At 37.0% G+C, this 22,144-nt stretch overlaps 1 protein-coding gene across 4 annotated transcripts in view; it reads left to right on the top strand.

Annotated features, from left to right (window-relative positions):
- Positions 1 to 22,144, top strand: part of ZDHHC15 (zinc finger DHHC-type palmitoyltransferase 15) — a 171,197-nt gene that overhangs the window by 98,683 nt on the left and 50,370 nt on the right. For all 4 annotated transcript variants that reach the window (XM_025466228.3, XM_025466229.2, XM_025466230.3 and 1 more), the window contains exons 4-10: positions 762 to 882; positions 3,927 to 3,996; positions 6,280 to 6,312; positions 7,042 to 7,162; positions 17,565 to 17,697; positions 19,268 to 19,394; positions 21,082 to 21,185. In XM_025466228.3, the coding sequence (XP_025322013.1) occupies positions 762 to 882; positions 3,927 to 3,996; positions 6,280 to 6,312; positions 7,042 to 7,162; positions 17,565 to 17,697; positions 19,268 to 19,394; positions 21,082 to 21,185 (709 nt within the window). The remainder of the gene's footprint in view (positions 1 to 761; positions 883 to 3,926; positions 3,997 to 6,279; positions 6,313 to 7,041; positions 7,163 to 17,564; positions 17,698 to 19,267; positions 19,395 to 21,081; positions 21,186 to 22,144) is intronic.

Here is a 22,144-nt window from a genome sequence, read left to right as displayed (position 1 = left end):
TTTAACTATTAAGTGGAAGAGATGAGGTTTAAACCCCAAAAATCTGATCACAGACCTTTTTTTTTCACCTCTGCCTACCTTTTGGCCCAGAGAGAAGAAAGCTTTCAAGTCTATGTTACTCTGGAAAATTGTTGACATATCTTTTGCAAGATTAGCAAAGTGTGGTGCCAATGTTGGCAATAAGCTTCGTATCAGACTAAAAATTTCTGAAATAGTGAGATTACCCAAATTTCTACTCATTTGCAAAATTAGAATATAGTGTCACAAGCAGTCTCATCCATCTTCCCTAAGAGTGCAACCTCTGAAAAATAACTACAACTTAATAACAATCATCGTTAATCATCAATAGGGCCTGGCAGCGAAACATCACACATCTGTATATAACATCATATTATGGTATAATGGAGTAGAAAAGGCACAAGTCTTAGAGCCCAGTGAACTGGGTTTGGAGCTTAGTTTTGCTACATACCAGTTAAGTGAGTATAACCATGGACAAAGTACTTAATCTTGCTAAATTTTCTTTTCTTTATTTATAAAACAATACTACCTATCACATGGACTTATGAAAATTAATATAAAAGCCAGATTACAATAATTAAGATGATTATGCCAAGAAAGTTATGAGCCAAATTGGTACCTGGACTCCAAGGGTAAATAACAAATATTTTCATCTAAATAGTTATTGTTTAAATGTTAAAATGTTTTTAACATATTCTGTAAACCTTGGAAAATAAAGTCTGCCCTGTCACTTCTGCTTCTAGTTCCACTTGTCCTATTCAGACAAGGAACGCTATGAAAATGAAGAGAGACCTGAGGTCCAGAAGCAGATGCTCGTCGATATGGCCAAAAAGCTACCGGTTTACACAAGAACTGGGAGTGGAGGTCAGTTCATCCAGAGTCACCTAGAGAATCGGCAAGTCACCTTTTGAGACTAGCAAGGATCTGAAAAAGTCTAAGTCATATGTATCCACAGGCTCATCTGTATACTTAGCACTGGAGTCTACCACTAACATTTTACTATGTTACTTTATCACATATCTGTCTACAAACCCATCCCTCTATCCATCATCCATAAAGCCATCTTATTTATTCATACATTTCAAATTAAGCAGCAGATATCAGTATACATCTACCTTAATATTTTATCATTCTTTTCAGGGTGAAATTTGCATACAAAGACATATACAAATCTTAAGCGTGCCATTCAGTATTTTGACAAATGTACACATCTGTGTTACCAAAACTTCTATAAATATTACCACACTCCCAGAAAGGTCTCTCATGCTCCTTCCCAGTCAATCTCATCAACCACCACCAAGACAACCACTATTCTGATAGTTTTCCATCATAGATTAGTTTTACCTGCTCTAGAATTTTATATAATTGTAATCATACAGTATGTACTATTGTATATGGCTTCTTTTACTTAGCATAATATTTTTTGGGATTCATTCACATTGCTGTGTATTTTACTCCTTTTATTGCTAAGTAATATTTCATTGTGTGAATATAGGATAGTTTGTTTATCCATTCACCAGCTGATGCACATTTGGTGTTTCCAGTGCTTAGCTATCATGAGTAAATTTGCAATTAATATTCTTGTGCAAGTATTTGTGCAGAGATATGTCATCTTTCTTGGACAAATGTCCACTATGGAATTTGACTATTAGTTTAAATCGATATTACTAGCTGAACCAATTCTCCACCTTTCGAAATTTGAAAATCAAACCTCTTTTGACAAGTCATTATAATGCTTCTAATAAGGAAGATTGTGTCTCAAGGCTTTGAGAATTATACTGTTAGACATTTATGTTCATCTGTTTGTCATTTATTTATTCAGTAATCATTTGTTAAGATCCAATGTGGCAATTGGGGGAATTTTAATATGGTCTGGGTATTAGTTATTAGGGACTTTATTAATTTTGTTAAAGCATTGATGTCATGGTGGTCATGATTTTTTATTAGTCTTCATACATACTGAAATATGGTGAAAAGTAGACATGAAATATTTTCATGTAATTTCTCACAGTAGTAATTTCTTACAGTAGTAAACAGAATGATATGATAGAACAGATTGATTACAAACTAAAGATATAAGGGATGAATTGGACCCGAGATAAATTTTGTTTGATCTCTAAAGTATCTTTTAAAACTTTGCATTTGTTACTGATTTTTAACAATTAGAATATTTCCACATGAAATTCTATATTTCTGGCTTCTCTTGAAAATTCGGACTATGGCAGCATTCAATCTGCATTTTCACATGGCAAAAGTTAGTTAGCTAAAGCTGAGTAGGATCCACTCTCTTTAAATAAGGCCTACATTCTCAAGTTCTCTCACAGTCTCCAACTGGCTGCTTCACTCATTTCTCACTATTCTCTGGACCCTTGAATCATTTGTTTGCAGCCCTATGATATAGAGAAGGATCCTATGAGGAAATATCATTTGATTTGAGACCTGAATAATAAAAAGTAACTAGCAGGAAGTAAAGAGCAGAGGGACTAACATCCCAGGCAGAAGGAACTGCAAGTACAAAAGTCCCTTATACCGGAACAAGCTTGCAGTATTAGAATAGACAGATAGCCATGGAACTGGAGGATAAAAACTGGAGAGTGATACCAATTAAAACTGAAGAGGCAAGCAGAGGCCAGATGATGCAGACCTTGGTAAGGAATTTGGATTTTATTCTAATGGCATTAGAAGTCCATTGAAGGTTTTAAGTAAAAATGATATAATCTGATTTACATTTTAACAGATCATCTGGCTATTCTGTAGAGAACATATGCGGAACATGAATGAAAGCAGAGTAAATAATAAGGCATCTATTGCAGCCATCCAAATGAGAGATAATGGTGGCTTAAACTGGGCAATGGCATTACTGTATCTTTAAAAACATCTGAATGAATTAAGCATGAATGTCCTTCTCCCTTTTTCCTTGACTCATCTATAACCATACTTTTGTCATCCTCCCCATTGCTAGACATAAACACAAACTGCTGAATTAGTGGTCCATTATGCTGAATCAGTTATGTGTGCTTAATGTACACTTCAGATGAATTATTATGTTAGCTCAAATTATACATGATTTTAGTTGTTTCACTTAATAATAATTACATTAAACAGTCATACTCATCAATGAACAGAGAAAAAATGAGAAGAAAAAGAAAATGTCTTTCATCTAAGGGAAATAAAGAAAAAAGGAAGGAGAGAAGGAAGAGGGAGAAATGTTATATATATATATATATATATATATATATATATATATTATATGTATGAAATATATATATATGTGCATACTGAAATATAGTGAAAAGTAGACAGGAAATTATATGTATAATTTCTCACAGTAGTAAACAGAATGATATGATAGAACAAAGATTGGTTATAAACCAAAGGCATATGGTATGAATTGGAGATTTACAGAGTGAAGAGAACCCTGAATCAACTAAGGAATCAGGAAAACCATAGTGGTCACTGTCCTGCCGTTTACTTGCTATGTGATCTTGTGGAAGTCACTTGATATGGCTCAAGTCTTTACTTCCTTTATTTGTGAAATGGTCAATTGAATTGATTATTTTCATATAGGAAAGTTGGAGTAAACAGAATTTAAATTATTTTCCCATAATTTTCCCAATTGTCAAGCAGTTGACAGTATAGTTTGTTTTATAATGCCAAATCTTATTATCAGATATCCAGATATGAAAACTTTCCCCTTTACCTTCATCCCCTAAAAGATGCCATCAAGACTAAACAGGAGAAAAAAATACATACCACAATTCTCTTCTGTGAAATGCCTTTTTCTTGGTAATTTGAGATGACTTTGACTACTTGTAATCAGTGTATAACAAGTCATCCAGATAGGCTAACAAGATACATAGTGTCATACTGAGCCCTAACCAATGCTAACCATTTTATTTCTCCTATAGCTGTTAGATTCTGTGACAGGTGCCATTTGATCAAGCCAGATCGCTGCCACCACTGCTCTGTCTGTGCCATGTAAGTGACATCCATATTTCCCCTGGGCTGAACTTGGACAACAAAGTGATTGATCCTAGCATGTGACCATGCCTAGATAAGAGCATTTCTTTTCAATCATAATGAGCACATGCCATACACCCTCTTGGAATGATGGTGATTCAAAGTATTCTAAAGATAGGAAAGGGATATAAAACCCCATTTTAAAAATAAATATTCAAGGTACCTGAGTGGTTCAGTCAGTTGAGGATTTAAATCTTGATTTCAGCTCAGGTCATGTTCTCAGGGTCCTGGGATAGAGCCAAACATCAGATTCCATGCTCAGAGGGGAATCTACTTCTCCCCCCTTCCTTCTCCATTCCCTCTGCTTGTGTTCTCTCTTTCATATTCTCTTTCTCAAATAAATAAAGAAAATCTTTAAAAATAATAAATTAAAATAAAACTTTATTTTAGAAGTTTTAGATTTATAGAATTATTGTGATGATAGTTCTCATATGTTCTACAACCAGTTTCCCTTATTGTCAACATGTTGCATTAATATGATACATTTGTTACAGTTAATGAACCAACATCAATTCATTATTTTTAATTGAAGCCTATACTCTATTTAGATTTCCTCAGTTTTATTTAGTATTCTTTATCTTTTCCAAGATCCCATTCAGGATATCACATTACATTTAGTTGGCATGTCTTCTTAGGCTCTTTTAGCTCTGACAGTTTCTCAGACTTTACTTGTTTTTGATAACTATGACAGTTTTTAGGATTTTAGGACTAATGATCAGCTATTTTGTAGAATATCCCTCAGTTGGGATTTGTCTGACATTTTTCTCATGATTAGACTTGGGTACTATGTTTTGGGTAGGAAGAGCTTAGAGGTAAAGTACCATTATTGTATCAATAGCACATACTATGAACATGACTTATCACTCCAATATTAACGTTGATCATCTAGCTGAGGTAGTGTTTGTCAGACTTCTGTAATGTAAATTTACTGTTCCTCCTCTGCTTCCTTTACTCTTTGGAAGGAAGTCACTATGTATAGCCCAAACTAAAGGAATGGAGGAAGCTATGCTCTCCCTCCTTGAAGGCAGAGTATCTACATAAATTGTTTGGAATTCTTCTGCATGGGAGTTTATCTCTTCTCCTTTGTTTGCTTGTTTATTTGTTGATTATTCATTTAAGTATATAGGCATGGATATTCCTTTATACTGTGGGTTATACCTCAATATCACTTTATTTTCTTACTCGAATTACTCTAGCTTTGTAAAGTCACATCTTTATGTTAATAAATATAATCTTCATGTTCTTCTTGGTGTGTGTTCCACCCATATTTCTTACTCTTGATTCAAACGGATCTGTCAAAAGTTCAGAAATACCCAATGTGAAACAAATAAATCACCAGAATAGTGATTAGTAGATTTTCTTGTTTTTTTAAAAGGTTTTATTTATTTATTTGAGAGAAAGAGAGCCAGAGAGAAAGAGTACAAGCAGAGGAGGAGCAGAGGACAAGGCAGAAGAAGACTCCTGACTGAGCAGGGAGCCCAATGCAGGGCTCGATCCCAGGACTCCAGGATCATGACCTGAGCCGAAGGCAGACACTTAACTGACTGAGCCACCCAGGTGCCCATAATTAGCAAAATTTTATTGTGTACACACAAAAAAGTTTGCAAACCAGGAGCACTCAAACCAAAGCATAAAATGAGGCTTGAGGTATATTTATATAAAATAGCTTATATAGTGAGAAAATAAGGGCTTTTTATTCTTCACAGTGATTAGTTAGAATATTTAGAATTTTCTTAAGTGATAGAAACTTGGTCAGTGATTATATAAACCTTGGAAAACAGTTTAAATTTTACTAATGATTTCCAGAGTCATAAGCAAGAAATGACCCAGGTCAAGTCAGTCTTACAAAGTAAGCTAAATTAAGCTTTGTTTGTATGACTAAACTGGTTTTGTACGCTTGGGAAATTTTCAAAGGTGTTCTCCATTTGTTTTTTTTATTTTAAAAGATTGTAGCCATGTGTTGTTTTCTGTACTTTTATTAATCTGTATATTGAGCAAAATGGGGGAGATATCTTGAACTTCTAGGCATGTAACTTGCTGCCAGCATAATCCTGTAAAGTGTCGTGATTGGCTTATCCTAGAAATAACTGAAGACAAAATAGTTTTGCAGTAGCTCATAGTGGAAATCTAGGAATGAGTGTACTGGTACCATGTAAAAATACTGAGATTTGAGTTCAATTATGAAGTGTTACTTCATTTCCGTAGCTCCACTTACCACATTGTATTTTGTTTATTTTGTAGGTGTGTATTAAAAATGGACCATCACTGCCCTTGGTATGTCCTTCTGATTCATTTCTTTACTCTGAAAGGGTCAAAATTGCTCAAAATACCTACCTTCCTAAGCATAGTTGTAATGTGTGTGTTTCTACAACGATAAATCACTGGGTTTTGTATGTACATGGGGAACAGGGGAGGCATAACATTTTAAAGCAAAAATAAATATACCACCAAAGGTATGGTAGTGAATTCTTGGGCTCTCAAAGTTAGCTGGGTGTAGTAATGAAATCAAGCACAAATAGTTTTCTTCTTTGACATTATACAATTCAGTTCTATTTTTAGTTGTCTTGATGCTTGAAATATTCTAGATTGTTAATTTCAGGAATTCTTCTCCAAATTCCATAGGTCTGACTTAGGGAATCCATCTGAAACCATGTAACTACAAAGAGGACATGCCATACTATACTAAGTATAGCTGTTGAAATTGTAATAGGTTTTCAGCATCCAAGATTCAGGTTTCCTTGGGTGGGTCAGAAACCAGTCCAGAACTATTAAGTAGGCCAGGTGTCTCTATGCCTGTAAATGAAAGGAAAAACAAGTGAGACATGAACTTGTTCTTCCAATCTATTCCTATTAAGGGACTTCTATTTCTTTTGAGTTTCTACACAACACATAATGAAGTAGCAGGAGTAACATACTTCATTGCTTTGTTCACTTATGTATCAGTGTGTTTTCAATCAATGGATCTTGATTTCAAATTAGTTTTCCTTTTTTTTCTTTTTTTAGGGTTAATAATTGCATTGGATTTTCCAACTACAAATTCTTTCTTCAGTTCTTAGCTTATTCTGTTCTCTACTGCCTGTATATTGCTACAACAGTCTTCAACTATTTCATCAAATACTGGAGAGTAAGTCATCACCAGAACAAATACATACCTACTCCAATCTGTGATATTTTTCAACTTTTTTTTTTTTTTTTTTTTTTACATTTTGAAATAGCTAATACTAAAGTAACCAGAAAGGAAGGCACCAAAAACAAATTTCCCATGTTGACTATTCTGAGATTTAGGAATTTGTTATTTAAGGATTCCACTTAAACAAATTTATGTCATACATGAGAATCTCGTTAAGACCCTTAAGAACCTAATCTCTTGACTCTTAGTGATTCTTTATAATGTACTTATCTAGTCAAGTTTAAAAATCCACTTCTTTCCAATTATAGATTTCTAAAATGTTGAAAGTAATTTTGAATCTCTAGTTTCCTAAGAAAAATGCTAGCAAAAGACTTTCTCATTTCCTGTTCAAAAGAGAAATGCAAATTTTCTACTGAACAGAAAAATTAATTGACTCATCTTCGCATATGACCAAAATGAAATGAGTCTTATTGAACTTTGTATGACAAACACTGGGTTGAGAATTGGGAAACCTAAGTTCTAATGCTGGCTCTGTTACCTGCTTCACTGACTCACTGCCAAGATCAGATAAAACATATGTTAAAAGTATTTTACCTTTCAACATACAATTTTGATGATTATAGTGAAATCTAAAAAATAATTTCATATTTCTTCTACTTGAAGATTTCAACTATACTCTATTTCCAAAAGAGTTGAAGGCAGATTTTTACTTTACATATGTGTATGAAGTCTGGCAGCAGTATAGTAATTTTTTTTTATTTCATACAAATGGACTTCAGAAGATATCTCTTCCCCACAATTCCAGTACAGTAGTTAAAATATCATAATCTTCCATGATGAGGGTTCCAAACTGAAAACAAGTGGCAAAAGACAGATATGGGCAGAGCTATTAGTTATTACTGTAGGAATTATATAAGAGCCCATATAACAGGAATATCTTACCTCAGGTGAAAAGGTAAAGCAGCAGGGAAAGAATGTGAATCCTGTGACCAGAATAAAGATTATAATAAACTGGAGAACAAAGAAGAAAGACAGGCAGTGAGAACCTAAATACCTGAGAGTAGTTAAATTATTTAGTGCTTTTATCCCTACTAGTGTAGAAAATACAATATAGAAAATTATAGTGATGTGCTTTCCATTCCCTCAACTTGCTTAATTGATTCAGATATTTAATAACTTTAAGAATCAGGAATTATATAATGTATACCAAAATATCAACTCAGAGATACAAAAGTATAAGCAGAAATGAAATTTTCTCTTAAATTTTCCCCAAATACAAAATGTTTCATTATCTTCCATCTCTTCTATGGCTCCTTTCCACATCACAGGATCTCTTATCTATTGCTCAGGTTTTTATGACCTGTTTGGCATCCCCTTCACATACTGAGTTACTACCTGAATGTAAAGAAAATCTATTATATCCAATTCAGCAGGGAAAGTGTCAGCCTTGGTCTTCACTACAGATCTTACTTGGTCTTCACTACAGACCTTACTTGGTTTTCAATACATAGGCTACTGCTATTTAAGAACTCTTTATGGAGTAAACAATGTTGCATTTTACACATTTTACCTTGGCCCTCTAAGTCAGTCAAATCATCAACTACCACAATGCTATCCAGGTTCTGTATGCACTTTTTATTATTGAAAGATTATATTTGGATATGAATTAATTACTAGAAATATGTCAGTATTCACAAGCACAAGAATATAGCCTCGTACTTTTTCTATACCCTCATTTTTTCTCTACAATAGACTAGCTCATGCCTGACAGATGGGACATAAGAAAACCTGTCTTGGCTTGCCTTCATAATGAAAAGGACATTGACTATTCAGAGAAATGCTTCTTTGCAGTCTCTCTAACCAGAAAGCACTTTGGGGTGGTTTAGAGAAAGCTTTCTCAGTTTAAATTGAGTCTCACCTTAAAATAAAAAGTAAATACTGCCATGTATTTTAAAAACCATGTGTCAAGGAGACTAGTGGTTCTCCTAAGAACAGCAACCCCCATTTACCATTTTCAAAGTACTTTCATACCTATTATCTCATCTTCTCACCATAGCCTTATAAAGTACACAGAACAGGAATTGTTAGTCTCATTTAAAAATTATAAAGTTGAGGCTCACTGGAAGCTGTCTGACCCTAAACCCAGAGATCTTAAACACTATGCCATACCCTATTGCTATTATGGTCCTGCTATGGAAAAGCTATAGCTCCTTTGGAATAAAGAATTCAGAAAACTATCATCAAAGAATGTTTTTTTCTCTATATATTAGCTTAAAGAGTAGCATCTTCGATAGGAAATTGATCTTTGCCTTATTAAAAAGTAGTAATATACCCCTTCCGCACTGGGACATGAATCTCCTCACAGAGACTGTGAATTATTTTAGAGCCAAAATAGTAGTAGTATTCTACCAAATTCCCCTGAACTGTTTCTGGTGATTATTGCTTTGAGTAATTTAGCTTAGTTATCTCCTGGGAAAGTAATTTTGAACATAGGGCTGTCAACCTCTTCTAACAAGAAAGGACTTTATCAAGGGATATCCTTTGGCATATAAAAGATAGTTCTGCAAGAGCAATTAAGGGAGGAAAAGACTTCCAGCTTAACTACCCAGAGTGTGAACTTTCTATCAGTCCCTCTTGCCCAGACATTTCCTATTGCCCACTTAAACATGAAAGGTAAGAAGTAAAATAAATGTAAGCTTTAAAAGCTTTAACAAACATACTAGTAGAGATTATGAAAGCAAAAACCTAGTTGGGCTAAAACCACTACAAAACAATGTATAAAATTTTTCCTATAAACTCAGAACAAAACAAACACATACTAATCAAATTCAGTTTGGGTGCTTAGGCCAAGATTTTATGGAGGGATCATTTCAGAAAGGAGCTTCATTCAGATAAAGGTTTCTGAAGGTTGAAGTCCCTGAGGTAACTATTTCCTGGGGCGCTCTGCCCCCATGCAAACTTTACCCAGACCACCCCTCAGCTGAAAACATCTGACTGACTGATTTCCCTTTATCTTCATCCTTCAAACATATATACTCTGAAAGATCCCCAATATTTCCTTACATCAAAATAAATAAAAATCTTCTTTAAGAAAGAAATCTGTGCTATTTGAATTTTCCAAGGGTTTTCAAGTCTTAATTTTTTCCTTCCAAATTGAAGTAGAACAAGATACTAATGTTAAGGTCCACTTCAATCAAGAATCACTTTTAATTTTATTACTCAAGAGTATTTGGAAATACTTTAATACAATTCATTATGCCAAAACAATTATCAGCACAGGAAAGGGGGAAATAAAAAAACTTCTCTCAACTGCTCACTCCAGAATTGAAATTGTTTTCTAATGTTCTCTTCAGAAGATAAAAAGTTATACATTGTGCATGCAGCTTTAAGGCTACATGTAAAAAAGAAAGCTGATTCCACATGGAAAATAAGATGTCCCAGATAATTATAAAAGTCTTTAGCTACCTACTTTTACAATTGCCTGTCAAATCCTGCCTGAATTTACTGTCCAATGAGCTATTTTTCACAGGATGTGAGATACCAGGACATTCTACTTCAACCATAAAAAACAGAAAGATGGCGGAAGAGTAGGGTGACCAAATCACCTGTCTCCACCAAATTACCTAGAAAACCTTCAAATTATCCTGAAAATCTAAGAATTCGGCCTGAGAATTAAAGAGAGAACACCTGGAATGCTACAGTGAGAAGAGTTTGCGCTTCTGTCAAGGTAGGAAGACGGGAAAAAAGAAATAAAGAAACAAAGGCATCCAAGGGGGAGGGGCCCCGCGAGGAGCCGGGCTGAGGCCAGGGCGAGTGTCCCCAGGACAAGAGAGCCCCGTCCCGGAGAAGCAGGAGCTGCACCAACCTTCCCGGGCAGAAAGGGGCTCGCAGGGAGTTGGAGCAGGACCCAGGAGGGCGAGGATGCCCTCGGGCTCCCCGGACAGTAACAGCAACTGCGCACCCAGGAGAGTGCGCCGAGCTCCCTAAGGGCTGCAGCGCGCACGGCGGGACCCGGCAGGACCCAGAGCAGCTCAGAGGGGCTCGGGCGGCGGCTCCGTGGAGGGGGCTGCGCGGCCCCGGGAGCAGCTCAGAGGGGCTCAGGCAGAGGAAGAGGCTCCGTGCGGAGGGGGCTGCGCGGTTCCAGGAGCAGCTCGGGGGGGGCTCGGGCGGCGGCTCCGCGGAGGGGGCTGCGCGGCCCGGGAGCGCGAATCCAACAGCGCAGGCCCCGGACCACAGGGCGCCGAGACACAGCCCAGGATCCAGCCTCCCCCCGGGACAGGCAGAGGCCCGGAGGGCCCAGGACCGCAAGGACGCTCCTGGCCCGAGCTGAGCAGATCAGCGGCCCGCCCCGGAGCCTCCAGGCCCTGCAGACGGAGAGCTCTGGAGTTACTGCGGGGGCTGACTCCAGGGCTCCAGAGCTAGCCCCGCCACTAGGGCTGTTGCTCCTGGGGCCTCACGGGGTAAACAACCCCCACTGAGCCCTGCACCAGGCAGGGGCACAGCAGCTCCCCCAACTGCTAACACCTGAAAATCAGCACAACAGGCCCCTCCCCCAGAAGACCAGCTAGACGGAAAACGTCCAGGAGAAGCCAAGGGACTTAAAGTACACAGAATCAGAAGATACTCCCCCGTGGTTCTTTTTGTTTTGTTTTGTTTTGCTTTTTGATTTGTTTCCTTCCCCCACCCCCAATTTTCCCTTTCTTTCCTTTTCTTTCTCTTTTTCTTCTTTTTTTTTCATTTTTTTCTTCCTTTTTTTCCCCTCTTTCTCTTTTCTTTCCTTCTTTCTCTCCTCTCTTTTTCTCCTTTTCCTAATACAACTTGTTTTTGGCCACTCTGCACTGAGCAAAATGACTAGAAGGAAAACCTCACCTCAAAAGAAAGAATCAGAAACAGTCCTCTCTCCCACAGAGTTACAAAATCTGGATTACAATTCAATATCAGAAAGCCAATTCAGAAGCACTATTATACAGCTACTGGTGGCTCTAGAAAAAAGCATAAAGGACTCAAGAGACTTGATGACTGCAGAATTTAGAGCTAATCAGGCAGAAATTAAAAATCAATTGAATGAGATGCAATCCAAACTAGAAGTCCTAACGACGAGGGTTAACGAGGTGGAAGAACGAGTGAGTGACATAGAAGACAAGTTGATAGCAAAGAGGGAAACTGAGGAAAAAAGAGACAAACAATTAAAAGACCATGAAGATAGATTAAGGGAAATAAATGACAGCCTGAGGAAGAAAAACCTACGTTTAATTGGGGTTCCCGAGGGCGCCGAAAGGGCCAGAGGGCCAGAATATGTTTTTGAACAAATTCTAGCTGAAAACATTCCTAATCTGGGAAGGGAAACAGGCATTCAGATCCAGGAAATAGAGAGATCCCCCCCTAAAATCAATAAAAACCGTTCAACACCTCGACATTTAATAGCGAAGCTTGCAAATTCCAAAGATAAAGAGAAGATCCTTAAAGCAGCAAGAGACAAGAAATCCCTGACTTTTATGGGGAGGAGTATTAGGGTGACAGCAGACCTCTCCACAGAGACCTGGCAGGCCAGAAACGGCTGGCAGGATATATTCAGGGTCCTAAATGAGAAGAACATGCAACCAAGAATACTTTATCCAGCAAGGCTCTCATTCAAAATGGAAGGAGAGATAAAGAGCTTCCAAGACAGGCAGCAACTGAAAGAATATGTGACCTCCACACCAGCTCTGCAAGAAATTTTAAGGGGGACTCTTAAAATTCCCCTTTAAGAAGTTCAGTGGAATAATCCACAAAAACAAGGACTGAATAGATATCATGATGACACTAAACTCATATCTCTCAATAGTAACTCTGAATGTGAACGGCCTTAATGACCCCATCAAAAGGCGCAGGGTTTCAGACTGGATAAAAAAGCAGGACCCATCTATTTGCTGTCTACGAGAGACTCATTTTAGACAGAAGGACAACTACAGCCTGAAAATAAAAGGTTGGAGAACCATTTACCATTCGAATGGTCCTCAAAAGAAAGCAGGGGTAGCCATCCTTATATCAGATAAACTAAATTTACCCCGAAGACTGTAGTGAGAGATGAAGAGGGACACTATCTCATACTTAAAGGATCTATTCAACAAGAGGACTTAACAGTCCTCAATATATATGCCCCGAATGAGGGAGCTGCCAAATATATAAATCAATTATTAACCAAAGTGAAGAAATACTTAGATAATAATATACTTATACTTGGTGACTTCAATCTAGCTCTTTCTATACTCGTTAGGTCTTCTAAGCACAACATCTCCAAAGAAACGAGAGCTTTAAATGATACACTGGACCAGATGGATTTCACAGATATCTACAGAACTTTACATCCAAACTCAGCTGAATACACATTCTTCTCAAGTGCACATGCAACTTTCTCCAGAATAGACCACATATTGGGTCACAAATCGGGTCTGAATGGATACCAAAAGTTTGGGATCGTCCCCTGCATATTCTCAGACCATAATGCCTTGAAATTAGAACTAAATCACAACAAGAAGTTTGGAAGGACCTCAAACACGTGGAGGTTAAGGACCATCCTGCTAAAAGATGAAAGGGTCAACCAGGAAATTAAGGAAGAATTAAAAAGATTCATGGAAACTAATGAGAATGAAGATACAACCATTCAAAATCTTTGGGATGCAGCAAAAGCAGTCCTAAGGGGGAAATACATCGCAATACAAGCATCCATTCCAAAACTGGAAAGAACTCAAATAGAAAAGCTAACCTTACACATAAAAGAGCTAGAGAAAAAACAGCAAATAGATCCTACACCCAAGAGAAAAAGGGAGTTAATAAAGATTTGAGCAGAACTCAACGAAATCGAGACCAGAAGAACTGTGGAACAGATCAACAGAACCAGGAGTTGGTTCTTGGAAAGAATTAATAAGATAGATAAACCATTAGCCAGCCTTATTAAGAAGAAGAGAGAGAAGACTCAAATTAATAAAATCATGAATGAGAAAGGAAAGATCACTACCAACACCAAGGAAATACAAACGATTTTAAAAACATATTATGAACAGCTATATGCCAATAAATTAGGCAATCTAGAAGAAATGGACGCATTCCTGGAAAGCCACAAACTACCAAAACTGGAACAGGAAGAAATAGAAAACCTGAACAGGCCAATAACCAGGGAGGAAATTGAAGCAGTCATCAAAAACTGCCCAAGACACAAGAGTCCAGGGCCAGATGGCTTCCCAGGAGAATTTTATCAAACGTTTAAAGAAGAAACCATACCTATTCTCCTAAAGCTGTTTGGAAAGATAGAAAGAGATGGAGTACTTCCAAATTCGTTCTATGAGGCCAGCATCACCTTAATTCCAAAACCAGACAAAGACCCCACCAAAAAGGAGAATTACAGACCAATATCCCTGATGAACATGGATGCAAAAATTCTCAACAAGATACTGGCCAATAGGTTCCAACAGTACATTAAGAAAATTATTCACCACGACCAAGTAGGATTTATCCCTGGGACACAAGGCTGGTTCAACACTCGTAAAACAATCAATGTGATTCATCATATCAGCAAGAGAAAAACCAAGAACCATATGATCCTCTCATTAGATGCAGAGAAACATTTGACAAAATACAGCATCCATTTCTGATCAAAACTCTTCAGAGTGTAGGGATAAAGGGAACATTCCTCGACATCTTAAAAGCCATCTACGAAAAGCCCACAGCAAATATCATTCTCAATGGGGAAGCACTGGGAGCCTTTCCCCTAAGATCAGGAACAAGACAAGGATGTCCACTCTCACCACTGCTATTCAACATAGTATTGGAAGTCCTACCCTCAGCAATCAGACAACAAAAAGACATTAAAGGCATTCAAATTGGCAAAGAAGAAGTCAAACTCTCCCTCTTCGCCAATAACATGATACTCTACATAGAAAACCCAAAAGTCTCCACCCCAAGATTGCTAGAACTCATACAGCAATTCGGTAGCATGGCAGGATACAAAATCAATGCCCAGAAATCAGTGGCATTTCTATACACTAACAATGAGACTGAAGAAAGAGAAATTAAGGAGTCAATCCCATTTACAATTGCACCCAAAAGCATAAGATACCTAGGAGTAAACCTAACCAAAGATGTAAAGGATCTATACCCTCAAAACTATAGAACACTTCTGAAAGAAATTGAGGAAGACACCAAGAGATGGAAAAACATTCCATGCTCATGGATTGGCAGAATTAATATTGTGAAAATGTCAATGTTACCCAGGGCAATATACACGTTTAATGCAATCCCTATCAAAATATCATGGACTTTCTTCAGAGATTTAGAACAAATTATTTTAAGATTTGTGTGGAATCAGAAAAGACCCCGAATTGCCAGGGGAATTTTAAAAAAGAAAACCATATCTGGGGGCATCACAATGCCAGATTTCAGGTTGTACTACAAAGCTGTGGTCATCAAGACAGTGTGGTACTGGCACAAAAACAGACACATAGATCAGTGAAACAGAATAGAGAACCCAGAAGTGTACCCTGAACTTTATGGTCAACTAATATTCGATAAAGGAGGAAAGACTATCCATTGGAAGAAAGACAGTCTCTTCAATAAATGGTGCTGGGAAAATTGGACATCCACATGCAGAAGAATGAAACTAGACCACTCTCTTTCACCATACACAAAGATAAACTCAAAATGGATGAAAGATCTAAATGTGAGACAAGAGTCCATCAAAATCCTAGAGGAGAACACAGGCAACACCCTTTTTGAACTCGGCCACAGTAACTTCTTGCAAGATACATCCACGAAGGCAAAAGAAACAAAAGCAAAAATGAACTATTGGGACTTCATCAAGATAAGAAGCTTTTGCACAGCAAAGGATACAGTCAACAAAACTAAAAGACAACCTACAGAATGGGAGAAGATATTTGTAAATGATGTAGCAGATAAAGGGCTAGTTTCCAAGATCTATAAAGAACTTCTTAAACTCAACAGCAAAGAAACAAACAATCCAATCATGAAATGGGCAAAAGACATGAAGAGAAATCTCACAGAGGAAGACATAGACATGGCCAACATGCATATGAGAAAATGCTCTGCATCACTTGCCATCAGGGAAATACAAATCCAAACCACAATGAGATACCACCTCACACCAGTGAGAATGGGGCAAATTAACAAGGCAGGAAACAACAAATGTTGGAGAGGATGTGGTGAAAGGGGAACCCTCTTACACTGTTGGTGGGAATGTGAACTGGTGCAGGCACTCTGGAAAACTGTGTGGAGGTTCCTCAAAGAGTTAAAAATATACCTGCCCTACGACCCAGCAATTGCGCTGTTGGGGATTTACCCCAAAGATACAAATGCAATGAAATGCCGGGACACCTGCACCCCAATGTTTATAGCAGCAATGGCCACGATAGCTAAACTGTGGAAGGAGCCTCGGTGTCCAACGAAAGGTGAATGGATAAAGAAGATGTGGTTTATGTATACAATGGAATATTACTCAGCTATTAGAAATGACAAATACCCACCATTTGCTTCAACGTGGATGGAACTGGAGGGTATTATGCTGAGTGAAGTAAGTCTGTCGGAGAAGGACAAACATTATATGTTCTCATTCATTTGGGGATTATAAATAATGGTGAAAGGGAATATAAGGGAAGGGAGAAGAAATGTGTGGGAAATATCAGAAAGGGAGACAGAACGTAAAGACTGCTAACTCTGGGAAACGAACTAGGGGTGGTAGAAGGGGATGAGGGCAGGGGGTGGGAGTGTGAATGGGTGACGGGCACTGAGGGTTATTCTGTATGTTAGTAAATTGAACACCAATAAAAAATAAATTAAAAAAAAACAACAACCACACAAAATTTTCAGTAGCTTTAACGTCAGGTTATAACTTATAGGTAGAGCATTTAAAAAATCTACCTGTGTGTTTTAACTTCCTACATGTATCATTGTGATGTTTTCAACACATCTATGTCTAAGGAATAATGATATACAAAGTATTTCAGAAAAACCAACTTGAGACAGGAGGATGAACCATATGACCTCAAGATCACCTTTGGCCAGTGATTCATCATTTGCAAACTAAATGGAGTAGCTTTAAGAGGTCGCATACCAATTATGGCCTGAATATACCCTTTTTACACTACCCTTTTCTAATTGCTGCAGTATATACTCGATTTTACACTGAACTTAATCAGGGGTCCATTTTAGGCTTTGTAGGCTGAAAATCTATCCATAATGAGGTATGGTCATTAACAGAACTGTTTTTTAAAACTTCTATAAAATTTATATTTTAATTATAGCTATACATTTTATACATGTGAGAAAAATGATAACATATAGAAAAACTAGCCAATCCTTATCACTTTAATCCTTTGTTTCTATTTGTTTATTATTTCTTTTCTAGGGGGAATTGCCCAGTGTTCGCTCAAAGTTCCATGTTCTTTTCCTCCTCTTTGTGGCCTGCATGTTTTTTGTCAGCCTTGTGATTCTCTTTGGTTACCATTGTTGGCTTGTCAGCAGAAACAAAACCACCTTAGGTAAGAATGGCTGTTAAGACTAGGGAAAAACACATTAATGTATATCATAGTGACCTATGGATTATTCCCAAGGAAGAGAAAAAGTTCCAGTGAAGCATTTTATTTATAGTGACATTCCTTTGCCTCCAAACTGAGACAGGTATAAATGCATTTAACCAAACTGGGAGAGCCATAGTGAATGAAGAAAGCATTATTGAATGAAACCTCACACAAAACCAAAATGGACCATTGCTCTTTATAGCTCACATTGGGTAATAGGTCCCCAAACTTATGGCTTGAAAAATTTCTTAATGTGTTCACATGTGGAAGTGAAGATAAAAATCACTACAGAAGGGAATATCAGAAGGTGGAGGTGAAGGTTAATAAAGATAGAAGAATTGAAATTATTGAGGGCATCCAAAGACAGAGTGCTGAGAATCTAAACCAACAAATCATTGTATATCTACAATCATCAAATATCTGTGGAGTGCCTGGGAGCATGATAAATACACTGAATAAGCAAGTTTCTAGAAAATGAGTACAAGTGAACATTTTTTCTGTTACTCTATACTCCAGGCTATTATTTGGAGAATTATATTTCTGATTAATTCAAGTGCAACAATTTTATTTCATATTTCACTATAGATGTATATTTCACTATAGTATACAAATAAATGCATAAGGAATGAGGAGAAAGTGTCCAAGTGTTGAATGTTTAGCTAAGATAGATTGAGGAATGTTTAGTACAAAAGCCACTATACATTTGGAACACATTTACTTATAATGCTAATATCTAAGAAAGTATTTACACTCCTTTTCTAAACCAAATATCTGTAGTACTTAGTTGGTAGGATGGTAGATCACCACATTTGGCTTAGACATAACTGCAAAGTAGAGAAGCACGAAAAACTTCACAATAATGGAGTCTGAAAACAAAGAAAAAAATGGGAAATGGCCAGATGCAGCTGGCCCAACGGTGAAAGTATTTGCTTAATGGGATAAATATGTGTCTAAAAATAAGGTGTACTAAGATGGTCCAATTCCTCAGCCTTTGGGGTGATTATAGTTCATCTGTTGACATTTTTTTCTGGAGTAAAACTCTATTTCTTACATTGCAGGTTTCAGTGCAAACATCTTCATTTCTGAAATGTTTCAAAACCACATCAATGTCGTAACCATCTCTTCATCATTACTTTAGTCTCAACTCTAAAGATCGAGACCATTCGGCTGCTAATGCCACTTACATTCAAATAAAGCATTGTTAAATTTGTTCTTTTACTCCTTACATGCAGCAGCACAAAATATATAATTCCCTCATGGCTGCTTAATTATTTCTGCCACTATGTGCTTCTTCTGCCTTTAAAAAAAAGAGTACCAATTCTTTGCCTTTAATAACAAAATTACTTTATATTAAGTGATTAGACTGTTTTTTACTAAGTAATTTAACAATATCTAAGGATGAGAAGCCTATGCTACCATAACAAAAAGATACTATAACATCAAGTCACATTCATGGAGAACTATAAAATCATGATAGTCCTGAAATTTGTTCCTTTTCCCTCTTTCTTTCAACTCCCCTATTCTGCCCTAGAGGCCTTCTGTACTCCAGTGTTTACAAGTGGCCCAGAGAAAAATGGGTTCAACCTTGGCTTCATCAAAAATATCCAGCAGGTGTTTGGAGATAACAAGAAGTTCTGGTTAATACCTATTGGGTCCAGGTAGGTAATTATTACCACTGAAAGACGTTGATGCCAGACCATGACTTGAAGTAGCAAATTCAATTTTAATTGTTTGTAACAAATAACAGTCCAATGAAAAACTCTATTTCCCAAGTTTTTTTATTTCTAGGTTAATAAAGACAAATTAGACATGAGGGTATGATAAATGGACATTCTCATGCTTTATGGCAATGTAAACTGGTACCATTCTTTTACAAATGAATTTGGTAATATGTATTAAAAATTGTAAGAATCCACATGTCCATTGTTTAAAATTCCACTTCTAAAAATCTGTCCTAAAGACAAACTAGGCACAGAAATGTGCATTACAACATCATTTTCAGCCAATGATTAGAAAACATCCAACCTAAATACTCAATATGCTATATATATATCCCCACTGACTGGAATATTATGTAATCATAAATAATAATTATTAAGACTGTCACAATAAAGGGAAATATTCTAAGTGGAAAATGTAGAATTCAAATGGTATGTACTCTGTGATTAAAAATATACGCAAAAATATGTATAAACATATACTGAAGAAAACCAACAGAGGGGACATATACCCCCAAAATGCTGTAAGTGGTAAGTGGTACCAGTTAGTGTTTTACAGGTTCATTTATTTAAGGTCTATGGCATATCCTACTATCCTGGCTATAAAGCAAAAGACAAAACTGTGTTGGTGGGTAATGTTGATTAATAACTCTTACCAGCAATTATTTGCACCCCACTACTACACATACACACACAAATATACACGCACTATCACTACATCAGAGAGGCCTAAAATGAGTCTTCTCTGAAATAAAAAAACAAAAGCAAAAAGCAAAGCCCATTCCCTTATAATCAGTATACTTATATCTTCTGTAGGGAACTATCAATAAAATCTGTCAACTTTCAGTTAACGACAATTGTGAACAGGAGAAAAGGCATAGGCAATATAAAACTAATAATCCAAAAGTCACTCAGATATAAATTTGCAGTGCATTCAGATATATATACTCAGGTGTTCAAACTGTAGCCCACTCTAGCCAGAACTAACTTAGTTCCCTCCAACGCATCCCATCTGTTAGTGGACAGAGATTAACTAAGGAGGTAGCCCTAGATTACTATAGTGGATCCCACATGAGAATAATTGCCCCCAGAATCTGCACTCCTAGAGATACCTCACTCTGGCTGTTTCGCACAGTGCCCAATAACCTTTCTGCCATTCAAGCCAAATAACAGAGCATCCAGACATTAATATCTATCACCAATTCATAGCAACTTATCTCCAATATATCAGTGATTATTTTTGTTGAAAATAATCTGAATCTGCTAATTTTTGTTGAAAATTTAAAACCGAAGCAATAAAATAATTGTATATAAATTGAGATGATCATCAGTAAATAATATTTATGAAGCCTACCATGTGTGCATATTACCATAATGGGCACTATGGGAAACAAGTTAAACAGTTGCTTACAAACCAGAACAGTTGACACTGATGCAGATATAGACACTGAGAGCAATACAGCAACTAAATGATGCTATTGTAAAATCCTATTCCACCATGGCTTTAGCGAATAAGCTAAATGGTTTAAATCTTTCTAAGAACCCCCTCCTATTTCTAAGAGGGCTATTATCTTCATAAAAAGTCTATGTCAGCTGCAAGAGCTCACTGCCTTCCTTTACCCAACAGCCCTGGTGATGGACACTCCTTCCCTATGAGGTCTATGAATGAGTCACAGAACCCACTGCTAGCAAATGAAGAGCCTTGGGAAGACAATGAAGATGAAAACCGAGGTAAGGAGGCTCAAAAGGAAGTCTGCTCTCCACCCAGCAGAGCAAGCACTAATAAAGACCATGTTAATACAACCGATGTAGTGTAGTGAGAAAATAGTGTCCAGAAAGATTATATAATCATGTCAACCTCCTAAGTGCCCTTTGAATAGAGAAGGGCAAGTATGGCCAGATTTGTGTAGCAAATATGGGTGGCTTAGGTTGGATTAGATGGCAACTTGGAAGGTTGCTTACAAAATTTGTGATACCATGATTTATAATCAGTCAGATAAGTCAGGACACATAATAAACTACTGTTTATATTTGTAAATAATCCAGCCAGTTGGCCATTCATGGTGCTTTGTTGGAGTTAATTTAATCAGTGGGCAGCAGCTCACCTTTCTCTACCCTAATTTATTCATGTTGGTTAAATTTTCTTTAAAATCCCATTCCCATTCTCTTTTAAAATGCTTTAAATACACAAAGAAATATAGTATGTGTAGGCAAGCCTACACCTGCATGTAGTCTACTTTTCTAAAAGGCAGAGCAGCAAAGGAAAAATGAGGAAGCAGAACTTTGTCCTTCCACCGTTCTCCCACTAGATTTTTGGATCATAATGAGATTTGTGGTGTGTGTGTGTGTGTGTGTGTGTGTGTGTGTGTGTGTGTGTGAGAAAAGCTGAAAGTTAAGTTCTCATGTCACATACCCCTACCATCACCTGTTCTTTGTCTCCACATGACATTATGCTTACAAGTGTGCCTCCACCATTTGTTTATGTTTCTAATACCAGGCATCAGAGTGTAATTTTTACCAGCTGATCCCAGTAATACAATAGCTGATAAAAATTTTGAGTGAGAAATTGTAGTGCTTGTCAAAAACTACCTAGAGTGAATAAGGCTGATGAGGACATAAAAAAAGCATTGAGATGAGGAACACAGATGGGAAACATAGCTTTATAAATGTTTACCCAGTTAGATTATCTA

This window comes from Canis lupus, chromosome X (genome assembly GCF_003254725.2).
Source record: "Canis lupus dingo isolate Sandy chromosome X, ASM325472v2, whole genome shotgun sequence".
In the NCBI taxonomy this organism is placed as follows: domain Eukaryota; kingdom Metazoa; phylum Chordata; class Mammalia; order Carnivora; family Canidae; genus Canis; species Canis lupus.
This window is presented reverse-complemented; position numbering and strand designations above follow the sequence as displayed.